This window comes from Nerophis lumbriciformis, linkage group LG07 (genome assembly GCF_033978685.3).
Source record: "Nerophis lumbriciformis linkage group LG07, RoL_Nlum_v2.1, whole genome shotgun sequence".
Taxonomy (NCBI): Eukaryota; Metazoa; Chordata; class Actinopteri; order Syngnathiformes; family Syngnathidae; genus Nerophis; species Nerophis lumbriciformis.
The window spans coordinates 48,375,001-48,393,668 of record NC_084554.2 but is presented as its reverse complement, the minus strand read 5'-3'; the positions used below and the strand labels follow the sequence as shown (position 1 = coordinate 48,393,668).

Here is an 18,668-nt window from a genome sequence, read left to right as displayed (position 1 = left end):
TTGCCGACCCCTGGTCTGGGTGGAGGTCCTGCTTTGGAAATAATTTGTACCCCTTTCAGACATTGCATTTAGTTCCCATTAAAAGTTATGTACTGAACAAAAATAGGGGAAATAACTGAAAACATGTTTTATATTCTCCATCGATCCATCCATTTTCTACCGCTTGTCCCTTTCGGGGTCGCAGGAGCCTTTCTCAGCTGCACTCGAGCGGAAGGCGGGGTACACCCTGGACAAGTCGGCACCTCATCGCAGGGCCAACACAGATAGACAGACAACATTCACACACTAGGGCCAATTTAGTGTTGCTAATCAACCTGTCCCCAGGTGCATGTCTTTGGAGGTGGGAGGAAGCCGGAGAACTCTACACAGAAAGATCCCGAGCCCAGGATTGAACTCAGGACCTTCGTATTGTGAGGCACATGCACTAAGCCCTGTCCCACCATGCTGCCGTTTTATATTCTCGTTTCTTCAAAATAGCCACCCGTTGCTCTGATTACTGCTTTGCACACTCTTGGCATTCTCTCCATGAGCTTCAAGCACACCTGTGAAGTGAAAACCATTTCAGGTGACTTCCTCTCGAAGCTCATCGAGAGAATGGCAAGAGTGTACAAAAAAGTAATCAGAGCAAAGGGTGGCTATTTAGAAGAAACTAGAATACAAAGCATGTTTTCAGTTAGAAAGATAGTACTTTATTGATTCCTTTAGGAGAGTTCCCTCAGGAAAAGTACAATTCCAGCAGCAGTGTACAGAATTGAGATCGAATTAAAAAAGTAAATAATGGGGGTATAAATGGAAAAAAATAGAAAAATATTACAAAAAGAATAAAATAAAAAGCAAAAATGAGAATAAAAATATAACAGTAAAATAAGAATATAACAAGAGAAACTAGGCAGTAGTGACCATGTTATGAAAAAGTATTGCACTGTTATTGTCTTGCATCCCCTGTCATCCTAGTACCCCCCTCTCCTCCAGAGAGGAGTTGTACAGTCTAGTGGCGTGTGGGACAAAGGAGTTTTTGAGTCTATTAGTCCTGCACTTGGGATGAAGCAGTCTAGCACTGAACAGGCTCCTCTGGCTACTGATAACGGTATGCAGAGGATATCACCTTTTTTTGTTAAGTACATAACTCCACATGTGTTCATTCATAGTTTTGATGTGACAATCTACAATGTAAATAGTCATGAAAATAAAGAAAACCCATTGAATGAGAAGGTGTGTCCAAACTTTTGGCCTGTACTGTATGTCTTGTTTTTCATTTTTTTATAACTGAGACCCTTGCGGGTCCCCGGGATCAAACTTGAAGGGAGCCCTAAAGGTAAAAAAAAAAAAAATCTATAATTGTATCGGTTTAAAAAATGGCCCCACATGCTGTGATTTTTTTAGTGAGTGGGGTAAAAAATTGGACCCCTGTACTGTACGAGACCATACTTGCCAACCTTGAGACCTCCGATTTCGGGAGGTGGGGGGTGGGAGCGTGGTCAGGGGTGGGGCGGGGCGTGGTTGGGGGCGTGGTTAAGAGGGGAGGAGTATATTGACAGCTAGAATTCACCAAGTCAAGTATTTCATACATACATATATATATATATATATATATATATATATATATATATATATATATATATATACAGGGGCGCCGCTAGGGATTTTGGGCCCCATGAAAAGAATCTTTACAGGGCCCCCAACACAGTGTCATTATTTTTTCTGTATTATAATTTCATCATCATTAGGGGCCTCTCTGGGCCCCCCTCCATCATGGGCCCCTAGAATCCGTCTCCTTTACCCCCCCTTTTCGGCGCCCCTGTATATATATATATATATATATATAGATATCTACATCCTGAAAATATGCAAACAAAACTATTTGGATAATTGATACTTCAAACTTGCATAAATAAATATTAAGGAATATAACAACACCGGAAAAGGGTGGAGTGCCATCTCCGGGTTGGGGAGGAGACCCTGCCCCAAGTGGAGGAGTTCAAGTACCTCGGAGTCTTGTTCACGAGTGAGGGAAGAGTGGATCGTGAGATCGACAGGCGGATCGGTGCGGCATCTTCAGTAATGCGGACGCTGTATCGATCCGTTGTGGTGAAGAAGGAGCTGAGCCGGAAGGTAAATTGAGAGCTTTGCCTTCCGGCTCAGCTCCTTCTTCACCACAACGGATCGATACAGCGTCCGCATTACTGAAGATGCCGCACCGATCCGCCTGTCGATCTACGTTCCCATCCTCACCTATGGTCATGAGCTTTGGGTTATGACCGAAAGGACAAGATCACGGGTACAAGCGGCCAAAATGAGTTTCCTCCGCCGGGTGGCAGGGCTCTCCCTTAGAGATAGGGTGAGAAGCTCTGTCATCCGGGGGGGGCTCAAAGTAAAGCCGCTGCTCCTCCACATCGAGAGGAGCCAGATGAGGTGGTTCGGGCATCTGGTTAGGATGCCACCCGATCGCCTCCCTCGGGAGGTGTTTAGGGCACGTCCGACCGGTAGGAGGCCACGGGGAAGACCCAGGACACGTTGGGAAGACTATGTCTCCCGGCTGGCCTGGGAACGCCTCGGGATCCCCCGGGGGGAGCTGGACGAGGTGGCTGGGGAGAGGGAAGTCTGGGCTTCCCTGCTTAGGCTGCTGCCCCCGCGACCCGACCTCGGATAAGCGGAAGAAGATGGATGGATGGATAACAACTTGGCTTCTGAGAGTTTCAAAATGTAATGAATAAAATGCTAAAGTTGTTGATAAACAAGCATCCATCCATCCATTTTCTACCGCTTATTCCCTTTGGGGTCGCGGGGGGCGCTGGAGCCTCTCTCAGCTACAATCGGGCGGAAGGCGGGGTACACCCTGGACAAGTCGCCAGCTCATCGCAGGGCCAACACAGATAGACAGACAACATTCACACTCACATCCACACACTAGGGCCAATTTAGTGTTGCCAATCAACTTATCCCCAGGTGCATGTCTTTGGAGGTGGGAGGAAGCCGGAGTACCCGGAGGGAACCCACGCATTCACGGGGAGAACATGCAAACTCCACACAGAAAGATCCCGAGCCCGGGATTGAACCCAAGTCTACTCAGGACCATCGTATTGTGAGGCAGATGCACTAACCCCTCTTCCACCGTGAAGCCTGATAAACAAGCAATTATGTTAATAATTAAATATGGTCATTTTAAATGAATTATTATGATAATTCAAAATCAATTATTTCAAATATGTTTATTTTAATGTATAATTCTATGGCTGCATGTAATAAGGAGTCAGGAAAAAATAAAAATAAAAATACAATTAATTTTGATGTTTTTAGCAAAATATAGTACTTTTTTTTTAATCAATAAATATATTTATTTTTAGGTAAGATAAACATAATAATACAATTTATCTCTAGTCTGGATGATTTAGTTCTTGTCACCCTGTTGTCCTCCCGTCATGAAAAAAGGCTGTCCTCACTCAGGTCCGCATGGAGCTGGAGGGGGCGTGGCTTCCAGCTTCGGCTGAAAATCGGGAGATTTTCGGGAGAATATTTGTCCCGGGAGGTTTTCGGGAGAGGCGCTGAATTTCGGGAGTCTCCCGGAAAATTCGGGAGGGTTGGCAAGTATGCGAGACGTTTCTGGATATAATGTATGGCGCTCCTGTAAATGAGCATGGGTGTCATGCTGCCTTTTGGCCACCAGAGGTAGCTGTTTGTTTGTTCGACAGGTGCTGATGTAGGGCTCCTTTTGCTGACCTTTCCCCCCTTCATCTTCCTCATCTCCTCCAGGGTGGTGCAGTAGTTCACCGCCGCGTACTCGATGACGGACAGGAAGACAAACAGGAAGCTGGTCCACAGGTAGATGTCCACCGCCTTCACGTAGGACACCTGGAGAGCACACACACACACACACACACGCATAAACACACGTCTTGCTGTTTTGGGACATGGGTGCGTCTGACCTGAGGCATGGAGGACGACACTCCGGTGATGATGGTGGACATGGTGAGCACGGTGGTCATGCCTGCAGGGTTGCGACACATCGACCAGAGGTTGGACGAGAGCTGGGAAGACATGTTGGATGTGTGCTCACAACTTTGCGGGAACGTTCACCTAGAGAGACGCGAGCGGGGACGGCCCTGCGGTCGATCCAGAAGGACACCCAGGACAGGACCACCATCAGCATGGTGGGGAAGTAGGTCTGGAGCATGAAGAAGAAGATGTGCCTCCGCAGGATGAAGTTGATGAACAGACGATTGTACCATCCTGACACACACACACACACACACACACACACACTGGTTCTATTGGGCATCACGGAGCAGGCTAAGGCCGCCTGATTAGGTACAGCAGGTCACCTGTGCTGCTGTAGAAGGCCAGGCCGCTGGAGGGGTGGAAATGCTCGATGAAGAACTGAGACAAGACGATCTCGTCGGTCCTCAGTGAGTCGTTCCCATTTTTCCAGTAGAGCATCAAATCGTTCTCGTTGTACGCATCTGAGAGAGAGAGAGAGAGAGACATCATCATGAGTGTGTAAGTGTGTGTGCGTGTGTGTGTGTGTCTCTCACAGCTCTCTAGCTCCAGCGAGCAGTTCTGTGTGTCCAGAGGGAAGCTGCTGAAGTCCATGGAGCACAGAGCGGTCACCGTCACCCTGAAAGCCAAAACCACAAGACACCTTTTTATAGACATCCATCTTGTCCCGGATTGACCTTTTTTTCGCCACGGCAACCAGCCCTCCGGTCTCAAGCTGGCCATGTTTCCTTCGGTGCATTCAGAACATTTGGCAACTGGCTTCGACAGTACAATGTGTATGAGTCGGCACAAGGGGTGGGGGAGGGCATGATCATGCAGCTGATCACGTCCTGCAGGTGTTTGCTTTGATGGACTGGATTGTTGCAATTCTAAACTTCTATTCAGCGGTCAGTCCACATGTTGTTTGCAATAGTTTTACTTCAGTTTAGCAGCATTTTGGCCGCGTCCGTTCAAAAGCCCATAGAGATAATTACTAATTCAGCATCACTTGGAACAGAGTCATCATGACAGATTCATGGTCTTATTTCTAGAACCACTGTACTATTCAACTTTATATTGTAGCCCAACCTTTTTCCCCAAGATATAACATCTAAAGAACATTAGTTTTTTTACACTGAATGTTTAACACCAATTCTTTACAAACGTTTTTTTAACTCCAATTTTTTTACACTGAATTTTTCTGCACCAACTTTTTCTACACTGAATTTTTTAACACCAATTATCATAGATATAATTATTTTACACAGAATTTTCAAAATTTTTTTTACATTGAATTTTATTTACACTCAATTTTTTTACACTCAAATTTTTAACACCAATTATCATACACAGAATTTTTTTACACTGAAATTTTTTACACTGAAATTTTAACACCAACTATCATAGACATCATTTTTTTACACTGAAATTTTTACCCCAAATTTTTTTACACCGATTTTTTTTACCACCAATTTTTTTACACTGAATTTTTCTGCACCAACTTTTTCTACACTGAATTTTTAACAACAATTATCATAGATATAATTAATTTACACAGAATTTTCCAATTTTTTTTTACATTGAATTTTATTTACACTCAAATTTTTAACACCAATTATCATACACATAATTTTTTTACACTAAAATTTTTTACACTGAAATTTTAACACCAACTATCATAGACATAATTTTTTTACACTGAAATTTTTACCCCAAATTTTTTTACACTGAATTTTTTTACACTGAATTTTTCTGCACCAACTTTTTCTACACTGAATTTTTTAACACCAATTATCATACATACAATTATTTTACACAGAATTTTTTACTTTTTTTTTTACATTGAATTTTATTTACACTCAATTTTTTTACACCAATTATCAAACAAATAATTTTTTTACACTGAAATTTTTACAATGAATTTCAACACAAATTATCATAGACTAAATTTTTTTACACTGAAATTTTTACACTGAATTTAGCTGCACCAAATTTTTTTACACTGAATTTTTCTGCACCAACTTTTTCTACACTGAATTTTTTAACACCAATTATCATACATATAATTATTTTACACAGAATTTTTAACTTTTTTTTTTTACATTGAATTTTATTTACACTCAATTTTTTTTACACCAATTATCAAACAAATAATTTTTTTACACTGACATTTTTACAATGAATTTCAACACCAATTATCATAGACTACATTTTTTTACACTGAAATTTTTACACTGAATTTAGCTGCACCAAATTTTTCTACACTGAATTTTTTACACCAATTTTTTAACACTAGATTTTTTTGCATTGACAGTTTTTGCCCATTTATTGTGTTTTGTTTTATTTTTCAAATAACCAAAGCAGTTTTGAATTGGCTTCACTGCGATAGAAGAACACTTTTCTTTCCCCTTCGACTTATTACCTTGTTTTTCGATCTTTTCATGTAAACTTTGGACACTATCACACATGACTTTTGAACATATTGGATATCATTTAATTGTAGTTGTCAATGTAGTCTTTTTGTGATAATAGTAAATATGTTTTTTTTTACATAACTTGTAAAATGTAACACATTATTTCCTAATATTTAATACAAATGTACTTGAACTGCAAATGTGTGTCTGTCTATTTCATGCACACACTCAGGCTTCCATAGCCAAATCTACTTCTGGTCACCAAGGGTCAAATTCAGTAAACCCTTGTTTATCGCTGTTTATTGGTTCCGGGCCTTTAATATTTTTCATCATGAATTTAATATTTTCATAGCAAGAGCATAAAAACTTGTTTACAACTTTCTAAATAAGTTTTTTTACCATTATGAAAGCCCTTAGACACGAAATAACATCCACATGGAACAGCGAAACCTCGATTTGCAAACTTTTTCAGTTTACAAACTTTTCCTATAGTTCACCTTTGTGTGCGAACCATGTCTCTGTGTGTCCTGCTGGCAGCCATATTGTGCTTGCTCGTATTTATTTGTACCACAGCAAGTTTTTAATTGTGATGAGAACAGACTTTTCTAAAAAAAAAAAGATGCCAAAGCGGACTCATTTCACAGTGGAGAAGACCACATCTTGTTCAGCGGCGCCTCTTCCATGACCACACACACACACGGCCCCTCAGGTCTCTGCTCCTTTCTCTCCTCTCGTGAGCTGCTCCTTTGCTGATGTTACTGTAAGTGGATTTTACTTTTTTAAATGTCTACTATTGTAGCAAAAAGGTTTGTACAGTGAAGGATTTTTGTGATTTCTGAATGTTTGTGAGGGCACCAAAGGGACTTTTGTGTGTGTGCACGTGTTGGCAGAGCAGCGCATGCAGCACAGTTCAGCTTGTTGTTGTTGTTTTAGCTTGTTGATAAAGAACGTTGATCCATCATTCCCTTTTTATATTTATATTGATACACAGTACTATATAGCACTTTATATTGTGTGCATAGTGTATAAACTCTCACTAAAATATGGACTTTTGTCGAAGTTGGAACCAATTATTCATATTTACATTGTTTCATATGGAACATTTTTGCTTCACTACATAAACTTTTTTATTTATGAACCCTGTTCAAGAACCAATGAGCCAAGTAATCTTGTTTCGAGCCACAAAAAGCCTAGCAGCACAGGCTAACACTAACCTGACGCTGTAGAGGACTTTCCCGTCGGGGTACACGCGCAGCATGATGTTCTCCATGGTGGTGTCGTGGATGAAGGAGCGCTTGGAGTGAGCGAAGAAGACGTCCGGGACCCAGATCTTCTTCACCAGCCGTGAGTCGAACGTCCTGCTCTGGTTGTTGCGGGACGGGAAGGCCAGGCGCTCGTCTTTCCAGTAGTGGCGCAGGTACAAGGTCATGGTGAAATCCTGCAACAAGTCTAGAAGCGTGAGCACCTGGACCACTTTCAAACCAGATTCACGAGGGTACAAAGTAAACAGACAGATCTAGTTTCAGAGGTGCTTCAAAATAACGCACATATTTTTGACGTATAACATTGTATTGTGTGATCATGCTATTGGTACTTTTCTGCTCTGGAGATGTTTGTGTGGCCGCTATACTTCCGTTGCTTTACGATCTGTTCTTGATTCCCATATTTGGTCCTGGAGCGTCCAGTGTCTTGCACAAACATGATGAATCACTCCTCAAAAGGGAGGTTTGATTCAGTTCTGTTCCGTGAAGGACATGGTCCCTCTTCTTATCAGCAAGTGCATCCCTCTCTGTAAGGTGGGGGCTAACTTCTCACTATAAGAGTTAACTTTTTTTGTCGTAATTTTTAGATCTCACTTGCTGATGCTATTGTCGCGGTGTAAAGGGCTGGTGTCCTAAAGCTCTAGTAAAACTTGACCAAGTACTTTTCTGTCTTGGTGGTCCTTTTTACTCAAGATATATGTCATCCAAAAGAACTTGGGAGTAGGGATGTCCGATAATGGCTTTTCTGCCGATATCCGATATTGTCCAACTCTTAATTACCGATACCGATATCAGTCGATACCGATATATACAGTCGTGGAACTAACACATTATTATGCCTAATTTGGACAACCAGGTATGGTGAAGATAAGGTCCTTTAAAAAAAAAAAAAAAATAAGATAAATAAATTAAAAACATTTTCTTGAATAAAAAAGAAAGTAAAACAATATAAAAACAGTTACATAGAAACTAGTAATTAATGAAAATGAGTAAAATTAACTGTTAAAAGTTAGTACTATTAGTGGACCAGCAGCACGCACAATCATGTGTGCTTATGGACTGTATCCCTTGCAGACTGTATTGATATATAATGTAGGAACCACAATATTAATAACAGAAAGAGTTATGTGAATGAGTGTAAATGGGGGAGGGAGATTTTTTTGGTTGGTGCACTAATTGTAAGTGTATCTTGTGTTTTTTATGTTGATTTAATAAAAAAATAAAAAATAAAAATAAAAACCGATACCGATAATAAAAAATCGATACCGATAATTTCCGATATTACATTTAAAGCATTTATCGGCCATCTCTACTTGGAAGTGACCAGTTTGTTTTATTCCCTGAGAGGAAGACTGGTCACGCGCAAAAAGGCTCCATCGTTTGTGGAAAAATCCAACTTTAGAAAAAGTCTCTTAGTGTATGAATACGTGGAGTAAAGTGAACGTGAGACGATACAAGCATGATGGATGAGAACTACAGTGTCTGATATCATTTATCCCAAATCCATCGTTTACCATTTCATAATTTAACTTGAAAAGCACTTGGAGAGCGCAGACCTCTGCCATTTCAGTTAGATAAATGGAGTGAACCCTCTTGTCAGTCATCTACTTCGTTTGTCTCTGTGAGTGGAGGCGGGGCAGTTAGCATAAACATAAATGTTTACCCCCCCGGATCGACCCCGTAATCCTATCACTAGTTCCTTATCCCAGTTCTGAGTTACAACTAAATCTTCCTATCACATGTATTATCATTATTATGCTCATTTGTTTACTTTTTCCTTGTGTTTTACTTTGTAGCTGTATGTATTTATGGCGCCACTGAAGTGGCAGCTGGTTGCATCAGCTCTGTGCTCTTTGAAAGTCTTTTATGTCTTTGTGTTCTTTAATGTGTCCCTTTTAAATGTGTTTTACCTTATTTTGTGTACTTTATGAATCTACACTGCAACCACATTATTTCCCTATAGTGGGATGAATAAAGTCTATCTTATACATAACTTCTGGCAGAGGTACAACTATGATCATTTTTCCATTTATCGTAAATTTTTCAGTTAGTTTGAGCTATGATAGCATTTAGTTATTCCAGGCCTGTCCAAAGTGCAGCCTCAAGGCCTTATTTTAAATGAAACAAACATGAGGAAAATGTGGAAAAAGTGCCAAAAGTAGCAACATAATTACACGTAACAGAAAAATATGGTAATAGTTTGTCACTGACAGAATACGCCAAAGCTGAGATAAGGTCATATATTTTCTGACTCCGTGATGGATTTGCTTTAGCTTGTTTATATAAGTAAAACTGGCTGATATTTTTCCAGTATGAGACCTTCAGAGGAAGATGTTTGTTTTAAGCATGTTTGTGATCAACTAAGCTATCAGCAAACGTAAACATCGCCGGATGACTCCAGGAGCAAATATTTCACATCACTGCATTCTTTAGGTACCACTTCAATAAGGGTGTGAAAAGAAGCGCCAAAGTAAACACAAAAGTCACCATGTTGACTTCAGAGATGCTGTCGATGCTCTCCACCTGCACGTCGATGCCCACGGGGATGGCCGATCCTGTTGGGAGAAGTTCAAAGGTCAACACCGGCAACCTGCTAGCAACACAACTTAGGGACATCATAGAAATTCCTAGGGGTGTGCTGATCCATTGAGCCACTGATCAATACCGGCTGATTTCCGTGAAAATTTTATTTTTATTTTATTGCCGATCACCTCTGGCTGACACTAAATGTATTTTTAATCCCCCGACTGACAAGCAGCTAGCAGCTAATCATGTGTCTCCTCTAAGCTAATAATAATCGTCTCCATTATAGCAAATGCACTGCATATCTTTGCATCTTAAGTACCATTATCACTGGAGGAGGCTGAACATACTACACACAGAGGAAGAGAATATAGAACTAGTTGAAGTATTGTGTTGATATTGTTAAACAGTCAATAGCATGTACTAGAGATGTCCGATAATGGCTTTTTTGCCGATATTGTCCAACTCTTAATTACCGATTCCGATATCAACCGATACCGATATATACAGTCGTGGAATTAACACATTATTATGCCTAATTTTGTTGTGATGCCCCGCTGGATGCATTAAACAATGTAACAAGGTTTTCCAAAATAAATCAACTCAAGTTATGGAAAAAAAATGCCAACATGGCACTGCCATATTTATTATTGAAGTCACAAAGTGCTTTTTTTTTTTTAACATGCCTCTGTCATGTCTGTGTAATCATGTTTTGGCTTAGTCATGTTTAGTTTAGTTTCTGGCTTTTCACTCCCTCGTCTTGTTTCCATGATTACCCATTAGTTTCACCTGTTCCACGTTTGGATTCATTGTGCACTCTTGTTTATCACCATAGCAACCCATTAGTTTTCACCTGTCACGTCACGCACCTGTTTCACGTTTTGAGTCACGCACCTGTTTTCGTTAATCATGTATGTAGTATTTAAGTTCAGTGTTTTCAGTTTGTCGTTCTGACGACATCCCCGCATTTATACTCTCCACACACTTATGATCCTTGCTGCGTTTTTTTCATGCCGTTTTTGTCCATGCCAAGTAAGTTTTGTTTATTATTGCCACAGTTAGTGTTTTTTGTTGTTCATAGTTTTTGCCTTTGTGCAAGTATTTGGTTTCATAGTTTGTTCTCCGCCATTGTGCGCACCTTTTGTTTACTTCCTTTTTTTGTAGTTTAAATAAAAATGTACTCACATTCCCGTCTCGCCCGAGCCAACTTTCCGTTGGGGGGGGGGGGGGTATATTGTAGCGTCCCGGAAGAGTTAGCGCTGCAAGGGGCTCTGGGTATTTGTTCTGTTGTGTTTATGTTGTGTTACGGTGCGGATGTTCTCCCGAAATGTGTTTGTCATTCCTGTTTGGTGTGGGTTCGCAGTGTGGCGCATATTTGTAACAGTGTTAAAGTTGTTTATACGGCCACCCTCAGTTTGACCTGTATGGCTGTTGACCAAGTATGCTTTGCATCCACTTGTGTGTGTGGAAAGCCGCAGATATTATGTGATTGGGCCGGCACGCAAAGGCAGTGCCCCCAATATTGTTGTCTGGGTGCAAATCGGGAGAAATTCACATTAGAACGGATACAGTAATTGTTTTTGATAATATAATCATAATATAAAAATGATGGGATTATGATAACTCCTGTCCAGTTGCTCTACCTTGTTTCAATATCATCATCATATCATTTGCAAGGATGACAGTAGGTTGCATTTACAGTTGCAAGTCCACAACGTTAGATGGCAGTATAGTTTAAAGTGTTTTTTTGTATTTTGTTGCGCCTTACAAAGTGTTAATTCTCTAAGTTTTGTACTTATTACACACCAGCTGTTTGTTTGTAACGTGCATCTTAGTTGTAGTTTTCTTCCAAAAAATTTGGAGGTGTTGAAATTGCAGTGTAAAATCGCTCATCAGTAGCATGTCGATATCAAAGCCCTTTTTGGGGGAAAACGTGCAGCCTTACTTTACTTAGAGCTATTTTTTTGAGTCAATTCCTTTATCGCATTGAAAATTGCCATGTTACCTCGAGGTAGTTTGGCGGCGTCCGCTCTCAGTGCTGCTGGAGTGATAGCCAGCAACCCAGGTATTGTAACATGGCACCTTTGGATTTTACATGAATCCCAAACTGGGACGCCAAAAATACACCCATCCCGACTTACTATGAATCGATTGAAAAATGTACAGGTAATACGTGTGATTAGTATCGGTATCGGCCGATATCACTAATGGATAATCGGTATCGGCAGCATAAAGTTCTGATCAGAACATCCCTAGAAATTCCCTTTTTGGGATCATTTGACCAATCACGCAGTAGAAAATGGATGTTTGTTGTTGTTTCTAATATTGTGTTAGCCAGAAATATCCATAAACAACAGCAAAGCGTTAATAATCTTTGAAAATGCATTTTGACCTACTAATCCCCGAATAATGTCTGCAAGCCACGCTGCTTATATGTTCCTTCCTGTTCCAGCCTGCGTACATTGTGTGTGCGCGTGTCAGTGTGTGTGTTTGTGTCATTGTGTGTGTTAAATCCACCTGAGCGTCAGCATGACAGCAGCTCAATAAACACTTTGTCTAATGAAGCCCTGCTAAAAGCTCCTGCCGCAACCGTCGCCACGACAACCACAAAAGTGAGCCAGCGGGTGACTCACTTGTCTTTCTTTTTCCCATGTCACGCCCTGACTTGTGCGTGATTTCTAAACTATCCCTCGGTCTCAAAGGCTCGTAAGGTTTCAGGTGTGTTGACAAAGTCGGAGATTACAAACTTGTATGAACACCGAGAGCCACAAAAAAAGTTAACGCCGACTTTTCTTTAAATGCCAAAAACAAACCCGTTTTCAAGATGGCAGTAGCTGCATTTTAAGTATGAGATGTCTTATCTAGCTCTGCATGCGCTGTAAAATGCTGCTACTATTTGTCTTACTGTTGTAAGCGCTATTAATGCTGACTGGGCACTTTATTTTACTTTTACCACTTGCAGAAGATGTGACGTCATCATTAAACTAATACACTAAATATACTGCTAAGAACTTGGGTGGTCCCGATCCGATACTGATATTGGTCGGATATCAGCACAAATAAGTAAGAATCGGATTATATCAGTTTGCATCTAAACTATGAGCAGTCCTACTAACAACCAACTAAACATTCTTTTCTTGTATTTGAGTCAAGTCGTTTACAAAAGCTAAGCATGCTAGGCTATAGGCTGCTAGGAGCTGGCCGCTACACAACAGCCAAGCAAACAATAGCAGACATTGAACAATATTGCAGTCTAAAACAGCACATTTGTCATAATAAACAAGTAACAAAGGATCATAGTTGCATATTACTTACACATACAAAGTCCAGTAACAAACGTGTCCGCATCATTCAACTTACTGCATCATCATGAGCTTAACTAAAGTGAGAGGAGGATGTATGCCGGCAGTTCTTGAAGCTGAACACACGGAAGGCCCCCGGGCCGGATTGGTGTCTCCACCTTGAGACACTGCACGGATCAGCTGGCTCCTGTCTTCACTGACATTTTTAACACCTCTCTGGAGCAAAGCCGCGTGCCGTCCCGCTTCAAGACCGCCACCATCGTCCCTGTCCCCAATAAAGCACGGATCACAGGACTTAATGACTACAGGCCAGTGGCGCTGACGTCTGTGGTCATGAAGTCCATTGAGCGCTTGGTCCTGCCCCACCTCAAGGACATCACAGAGCCAACAGGTCTGTGGATGATGCAGTGAACCTGGCCCTCCACTTCATTCTGGAGCATCTGGACTCCCCAGGAACCTACGCCAGGATCCTATTTGTGGACTTCAGCTCTGCCTTCAACACCATCCTCCCTGGACTGCTACGAGACAAGCTATGCCGCGTGCCGTCCTGCTTCAAGACCTCCACCATCGTCCCTGTCCCCAAGAAAGCACGGACTACAGGCCGGTGGCGCTGACGTCTGTGGTCATGAAGTCCTTTGAGCGCTTGGTCCTGCCCCACATCAAGGACATCACCGCCCCCCTCCTGGACCCACTGCAGTTCGCCTACAGAGCCAACAGGTCTGTGGATGATGCAGTGAACCTGTCCCTCCATTTCATCCTGGAGCATCTAGACTCCCCAGGAACCTACGCCAGGATCCTATTTGTGAACTTCAGCTCTGCCTTCAACACCATCCTCCCTGGACTGCTACGAGACAAGCTCTACCAGCTCAGCGTCCCTCTGCAGTTGGATCAATGACTTCCTGACAGACCGAAGACAGCACGTGCGGCTGGGGAAGATTGTCGCGGACAGTCGAACCACGAACACTGGTACTCCTCAGGGCTGTGTACTTTCCCCCTGGCTCTTCTCACTGTATACAAACTGCTGCACCTCAAGTCACCAGTCCGTAAAACTGCTCAAGTTTGCGGACGACACTACCCTCATCAGGCTCATCTCGGATGGCGACGAGTCCGCCTACAGGAGAGAGGTGGACCGGCTGGCGTACTGGTGCAGCCTCAACAACCTGGAGCTAAACGCCCAGAAAACAGTGGAGATGATCTTGGACTTCAGGAAAGTCACAGCCCCACCATCCCCCCTCACCCTGATTGACTCTCCCACCCCCGTCTCCATTGTGAACTCCATCCGTTTCTTGGGCACCATCATCACCCAGCACCTCAAGTGAAAGCTGACCATCAGCTCCCTCATCAAGAAGGCCCAGCAGAGGATGTACTTCCTGCGGCGGCTGAAGAAACTTAAGGTGCCGACCGAGATGCTGGTGCAGTTCTACTCAGCCATCATCGAGTCCATCCTCAGCTCCTCCATCACCGTGTGGTTCCCCGGCGCCACACTGCAGCGCATCGTACGTGCTGAGAAGGTTATTGGCTGCAAACTCCCATCCCTCCAGGACCTGTTCTCCTCCAGGACCAGGAGGCGTGTGGGTCAGATCACAGCTGACTCTTCTCACCCTGGACACAAACTATTCTCCCCTCTCCCCTCAGGCAGGAGACTACGGTCCATCCAGACCCACACCTCCTGCCACCTGAACAGTTTTTCCACACGACTATCAGGCACATGAACAATAACAAGATCTGATAGCTCAGTTACAGCTCTGTGTTATATGTTGCGCCATTGCACCAAGTAAAATTCCTAGTTTGAGAACCCGTTCTCAAACAATGGCAATAAAAACTATTCTGATTCTGATGTGCCCACTCGGTGCTGCCAAAAAACAATTATCACTCCACTTGACTTCAAAGACAGCATAAGTCCATTCCAGGCACTTAATAATAAATAGGTTAGTGTTTTTATACCATTCTTCTCTGTTTGACCAAACCTTTTCTAGCATTCCACACTCCAGTCAAGCCCCACCTGGACCCACTCCAATTCGCCTACCAGCCCCGACTGGGAGTGGCGGACGCAGTCATCTACCTGCTGAACCGAGCCCACACCCACCTAGACAAGCATGCGAGCAGTGTGAGAGTCATGTTTTTTTACTTCTCCAGTGCTTTCGATACCATACGGCCTTGATTACTGGGTGTGAAGATGTAGACGATGCAGGTGGAGGCCCCCTTGGTGTCCTGGGTTGTTGATTACCTGACTGACAGACCACAGTACGTGCTACTGCAGGACTGTGTGTGTGACAGGCTGGTCAGCAACACCGGGGCCCCGCAAGGCACAGTCCTCTCCCCCTTCCTCTTCACCATCTACACCACCAATTTCCACTATCACTCAGAGTCCTGCCACTTTCAGAAGTTTTCTGATGACTCTGCGATAGTGGGGTGTATTGAGGATGGTGATGATGAGGAATGCAGGGCACTGGTGGAGGACTTTGTCACATGGTGCGGAAAAAAACACCTCCAGCTTAATGTGACGAAGACCAAGGAGCTGGTTGTGGAAGGGAGGAGGAGTACTCCGGCGACCCCTGTTTCCATCAGGGGGGTCGATGTGGACATGGTTGAGGATTATAAATACCTCGGTGTACACATGGACAACAAGCTGAATGGGTCAAAACACACTGAGGCTCTCTACAAGAAGGGACAGAGCCGCCTCTACTTCCTCAGGAGGCTAGGATCCTTCAACGTCTGTACAAAGATGTTGAAGATGTTCTACGAGTCGGTGGTGGCAGGCACCTTCTTGTACGCCGTGGCCTGCTGGGGCAGCGGGTTGAGAGCGAGGGACGCAAACAGACAAGTTGGTAGAGAAGGCCAGTAACGTGGTGGGAGTGGAGCTAGACTCTCTGGCGGTGGTGTCAGAGAGGAAAAGTCTAGCAAAACTCCTAGCCATTATGGACAACACCTCCCACCCACTACACTCGGACCTTGCGGGGAGAATGAGCACGTTCAGTGGAAGGCTCAGACTCCCAAAATGCAACACGGAACGACACAGGAGGTCCTTCATACCGACAGCCATCATACTGTATAATGCATTTGTTCCTTGACTGCACATAAATGTAGAGTTTATGTAGAATATATTTATATTATTTATATTTATATATATATATTATATTATATATATTATATTATTTATTATTATTATTGTCTATTGTGAGGGAACTGTGGTGCTGAATTTCCCCCAGGGATCAATAAAGAACTTTCTATTCTATTCTATTCTATGATAACATTTGATATGAGTTGTGATAGCCTACTAAAAAGACACGGCGGCCATTGTGATATATTTCATTTTAAAAGCCTAGACCAGGGGTCGGCAACCCGCGGCTCCGGAGCCGCATGCGGCTCTTTGATCACTCTGATGCGGCTCAGCAGCTTACTTGCTGAACCCCCCAATTTTCCCGTGAGACTTCCGGATTTCAGTGCCTCTCGCAGAAAACTCCCGGGATTGATATTCAACGTTTTTCACCCTTACAGCTATAATAAGGGCGTGCCATGATGGTACAACATTTGGCGCTCTCTATAATCTGTATTAACAGCGTGCCAGCCCAACACTTGTTATACAATATACATCTTCTGCTTGCACACGTACGTGACAGCAAGGCATACTTTGTCAACAGCCACACAGGTTACACTGACGGTGACCATATAAAACAACTTTAACACTCTTGCTAATAATGCGCCACACTTTGAACCAAAACCAAACAAGAATGACAAACACATTTCGGGAGAACATCTGCAGCTTAACACAACAGAAACACAACAGAACAAACACCCAGAATCCCATGCAGCCCTGACTCTTCCGGGCTACATTATACACCCCTGCTACCACCCCCCCCCCAGCCTCAACTAGGTATCAAAATGTCATGGTACGATATGATCACCGTATTAAGGCCACGGTACAATTTTATTGTACTATATGTCCAAAAAAAAAAAGGCTTAAAAATGTTATAGTGTGTACAATAAAGTGACAGTTTCCAAAAACAATTTGAAATGTGGACTTGTCAGACCACAGAACACTTTTCCACTTTGCATCAGTCCATCTTAGATGAGCTCGGGCCCAGCAAAGCCGGCGACGTTTCTGGGTGTTGTTGATAAATGGCTTTGGCTTTCCATAGTAGAGTTTTAACTTGCACTTACAGATGTAGCGACGAACTGTAGTTACTGACAGTGGTTTTCTGAAGTGTTCCTGAGCCCGTGTGGTGATATCCTTTACACACTGATGTCGCTTTTTGATGCAGTACCTTACAGACCGTAGATGGTGAAATCACTCAATTCCATGAGAAATGTTGTTCTTAAACTGTTTGACGATTTGCTCACGCATTTGTTGACAAAGTGGTGACCCTCGCCCCGTCCTTGTTTGTGAATGACTGAGCATTTCATGGAAGCTGCTTTTATACCCAATCATGGCGCCCACCTGTTCCCAATTAGCCTGTTCACCTGTGGGATGTTCCAAATAAGTGTTTGAATAGCATTCCTCAAATTTCTCAGTCTTTTTTGCCACTTGTGCCAGTTTTTTTGAAACATGTCGCAGGCATCAAATTCCAAATGAGCGAATATTTGCCAAAAATAACAAAGTTTTCCAGTTCAGTATCTTGTCTTTGCAGTCTATTCAATTGAATATAGGTTGAAAAGGATTTGTAAGTCATTGTATTGTTTTTATTTACCATTTACACAATGTGACAACTTCACTAGTTTTGGGTTTTGTGCAAAATTTGCTTAAGTATTAGCATTAAACATGCTAATGCACGTTAACACATGCTAAAAGAACATAAGAACAGTTAGCACCCTGCACTTAAGGGTACATTAGCATGGCTTACAGGGATTGCTATGATATGTTTACTTCCTCTATCACATTCAGACTCTGATTTCTCAAAGTCGGGATGAGTTGCATGTTTTAGTTCCTGGGGTTGACGAGGAGGCCAACATCCATCATGGCGTCCTGACACCAAGATCCCATCTCCCCGCCATCCATCATCATTATTACTGTCATTCCCATCCGTCGCCGAGTGAAAATCACATGTTAGCTTTCGCACGCGTTGTTGAAAACGTCGCCTGAACTGACGGACGAGCCTGTTCAGAAGGTGAACACCTGGTCAGGTGGGTCACTTAATGGCCCAGCGCCAGCACCCAGAATGCGACTGACTGACGCTTCTCCATCACATGATTATTGT

At 42.8% G+C, this 18,668-nt stretch overlaps 1 protein-coding gene across 1 annotated transcript in view; it reads right to left on the bottom strand.

The window, feature by feature from the left end:
• Window positions 1-18,668, bottom strand: part of LOC133609394 (gamma-aminobutyric acid receptor subunit rho-3-like) — a 29,263-nt gene that overhangs the window by 2,101 nt on the left and 8,494 nt on the right. Inside the window, exons 3-9 of the mRNA XM_061964950.2 lie at window positions 10,136-10,203; window positions 7,601-7,824; window positions 4,530-4,612; window positions 4,320-4,457; window positions 4,075-4,227; window positions 3,924-3,985; window positions 3,718-3,849 (exon numbers count right to left, since the gene is read on the bottom strand). Coding sequence (XP_061820934.1) covers window positions 3,718-3,849; window positions 3,924-3,985; window positions 4,075-4,227; window positions 4,320-4,457; window positions 4,530-4,612; window positions 7,601-7,824; window positions 10,136-10,203 — 860 coding nt within the window. The remainder of the gene's footprint in view (window positions 1-3,717; window positions 3,850-3,923; window positions 3,986-4,074; window positions 4,228-4,319; window positions 4,458-4,529; window positions 4,613-7,600; window positions 7,825-10,135; window positions 10,204-18,668) is intronic.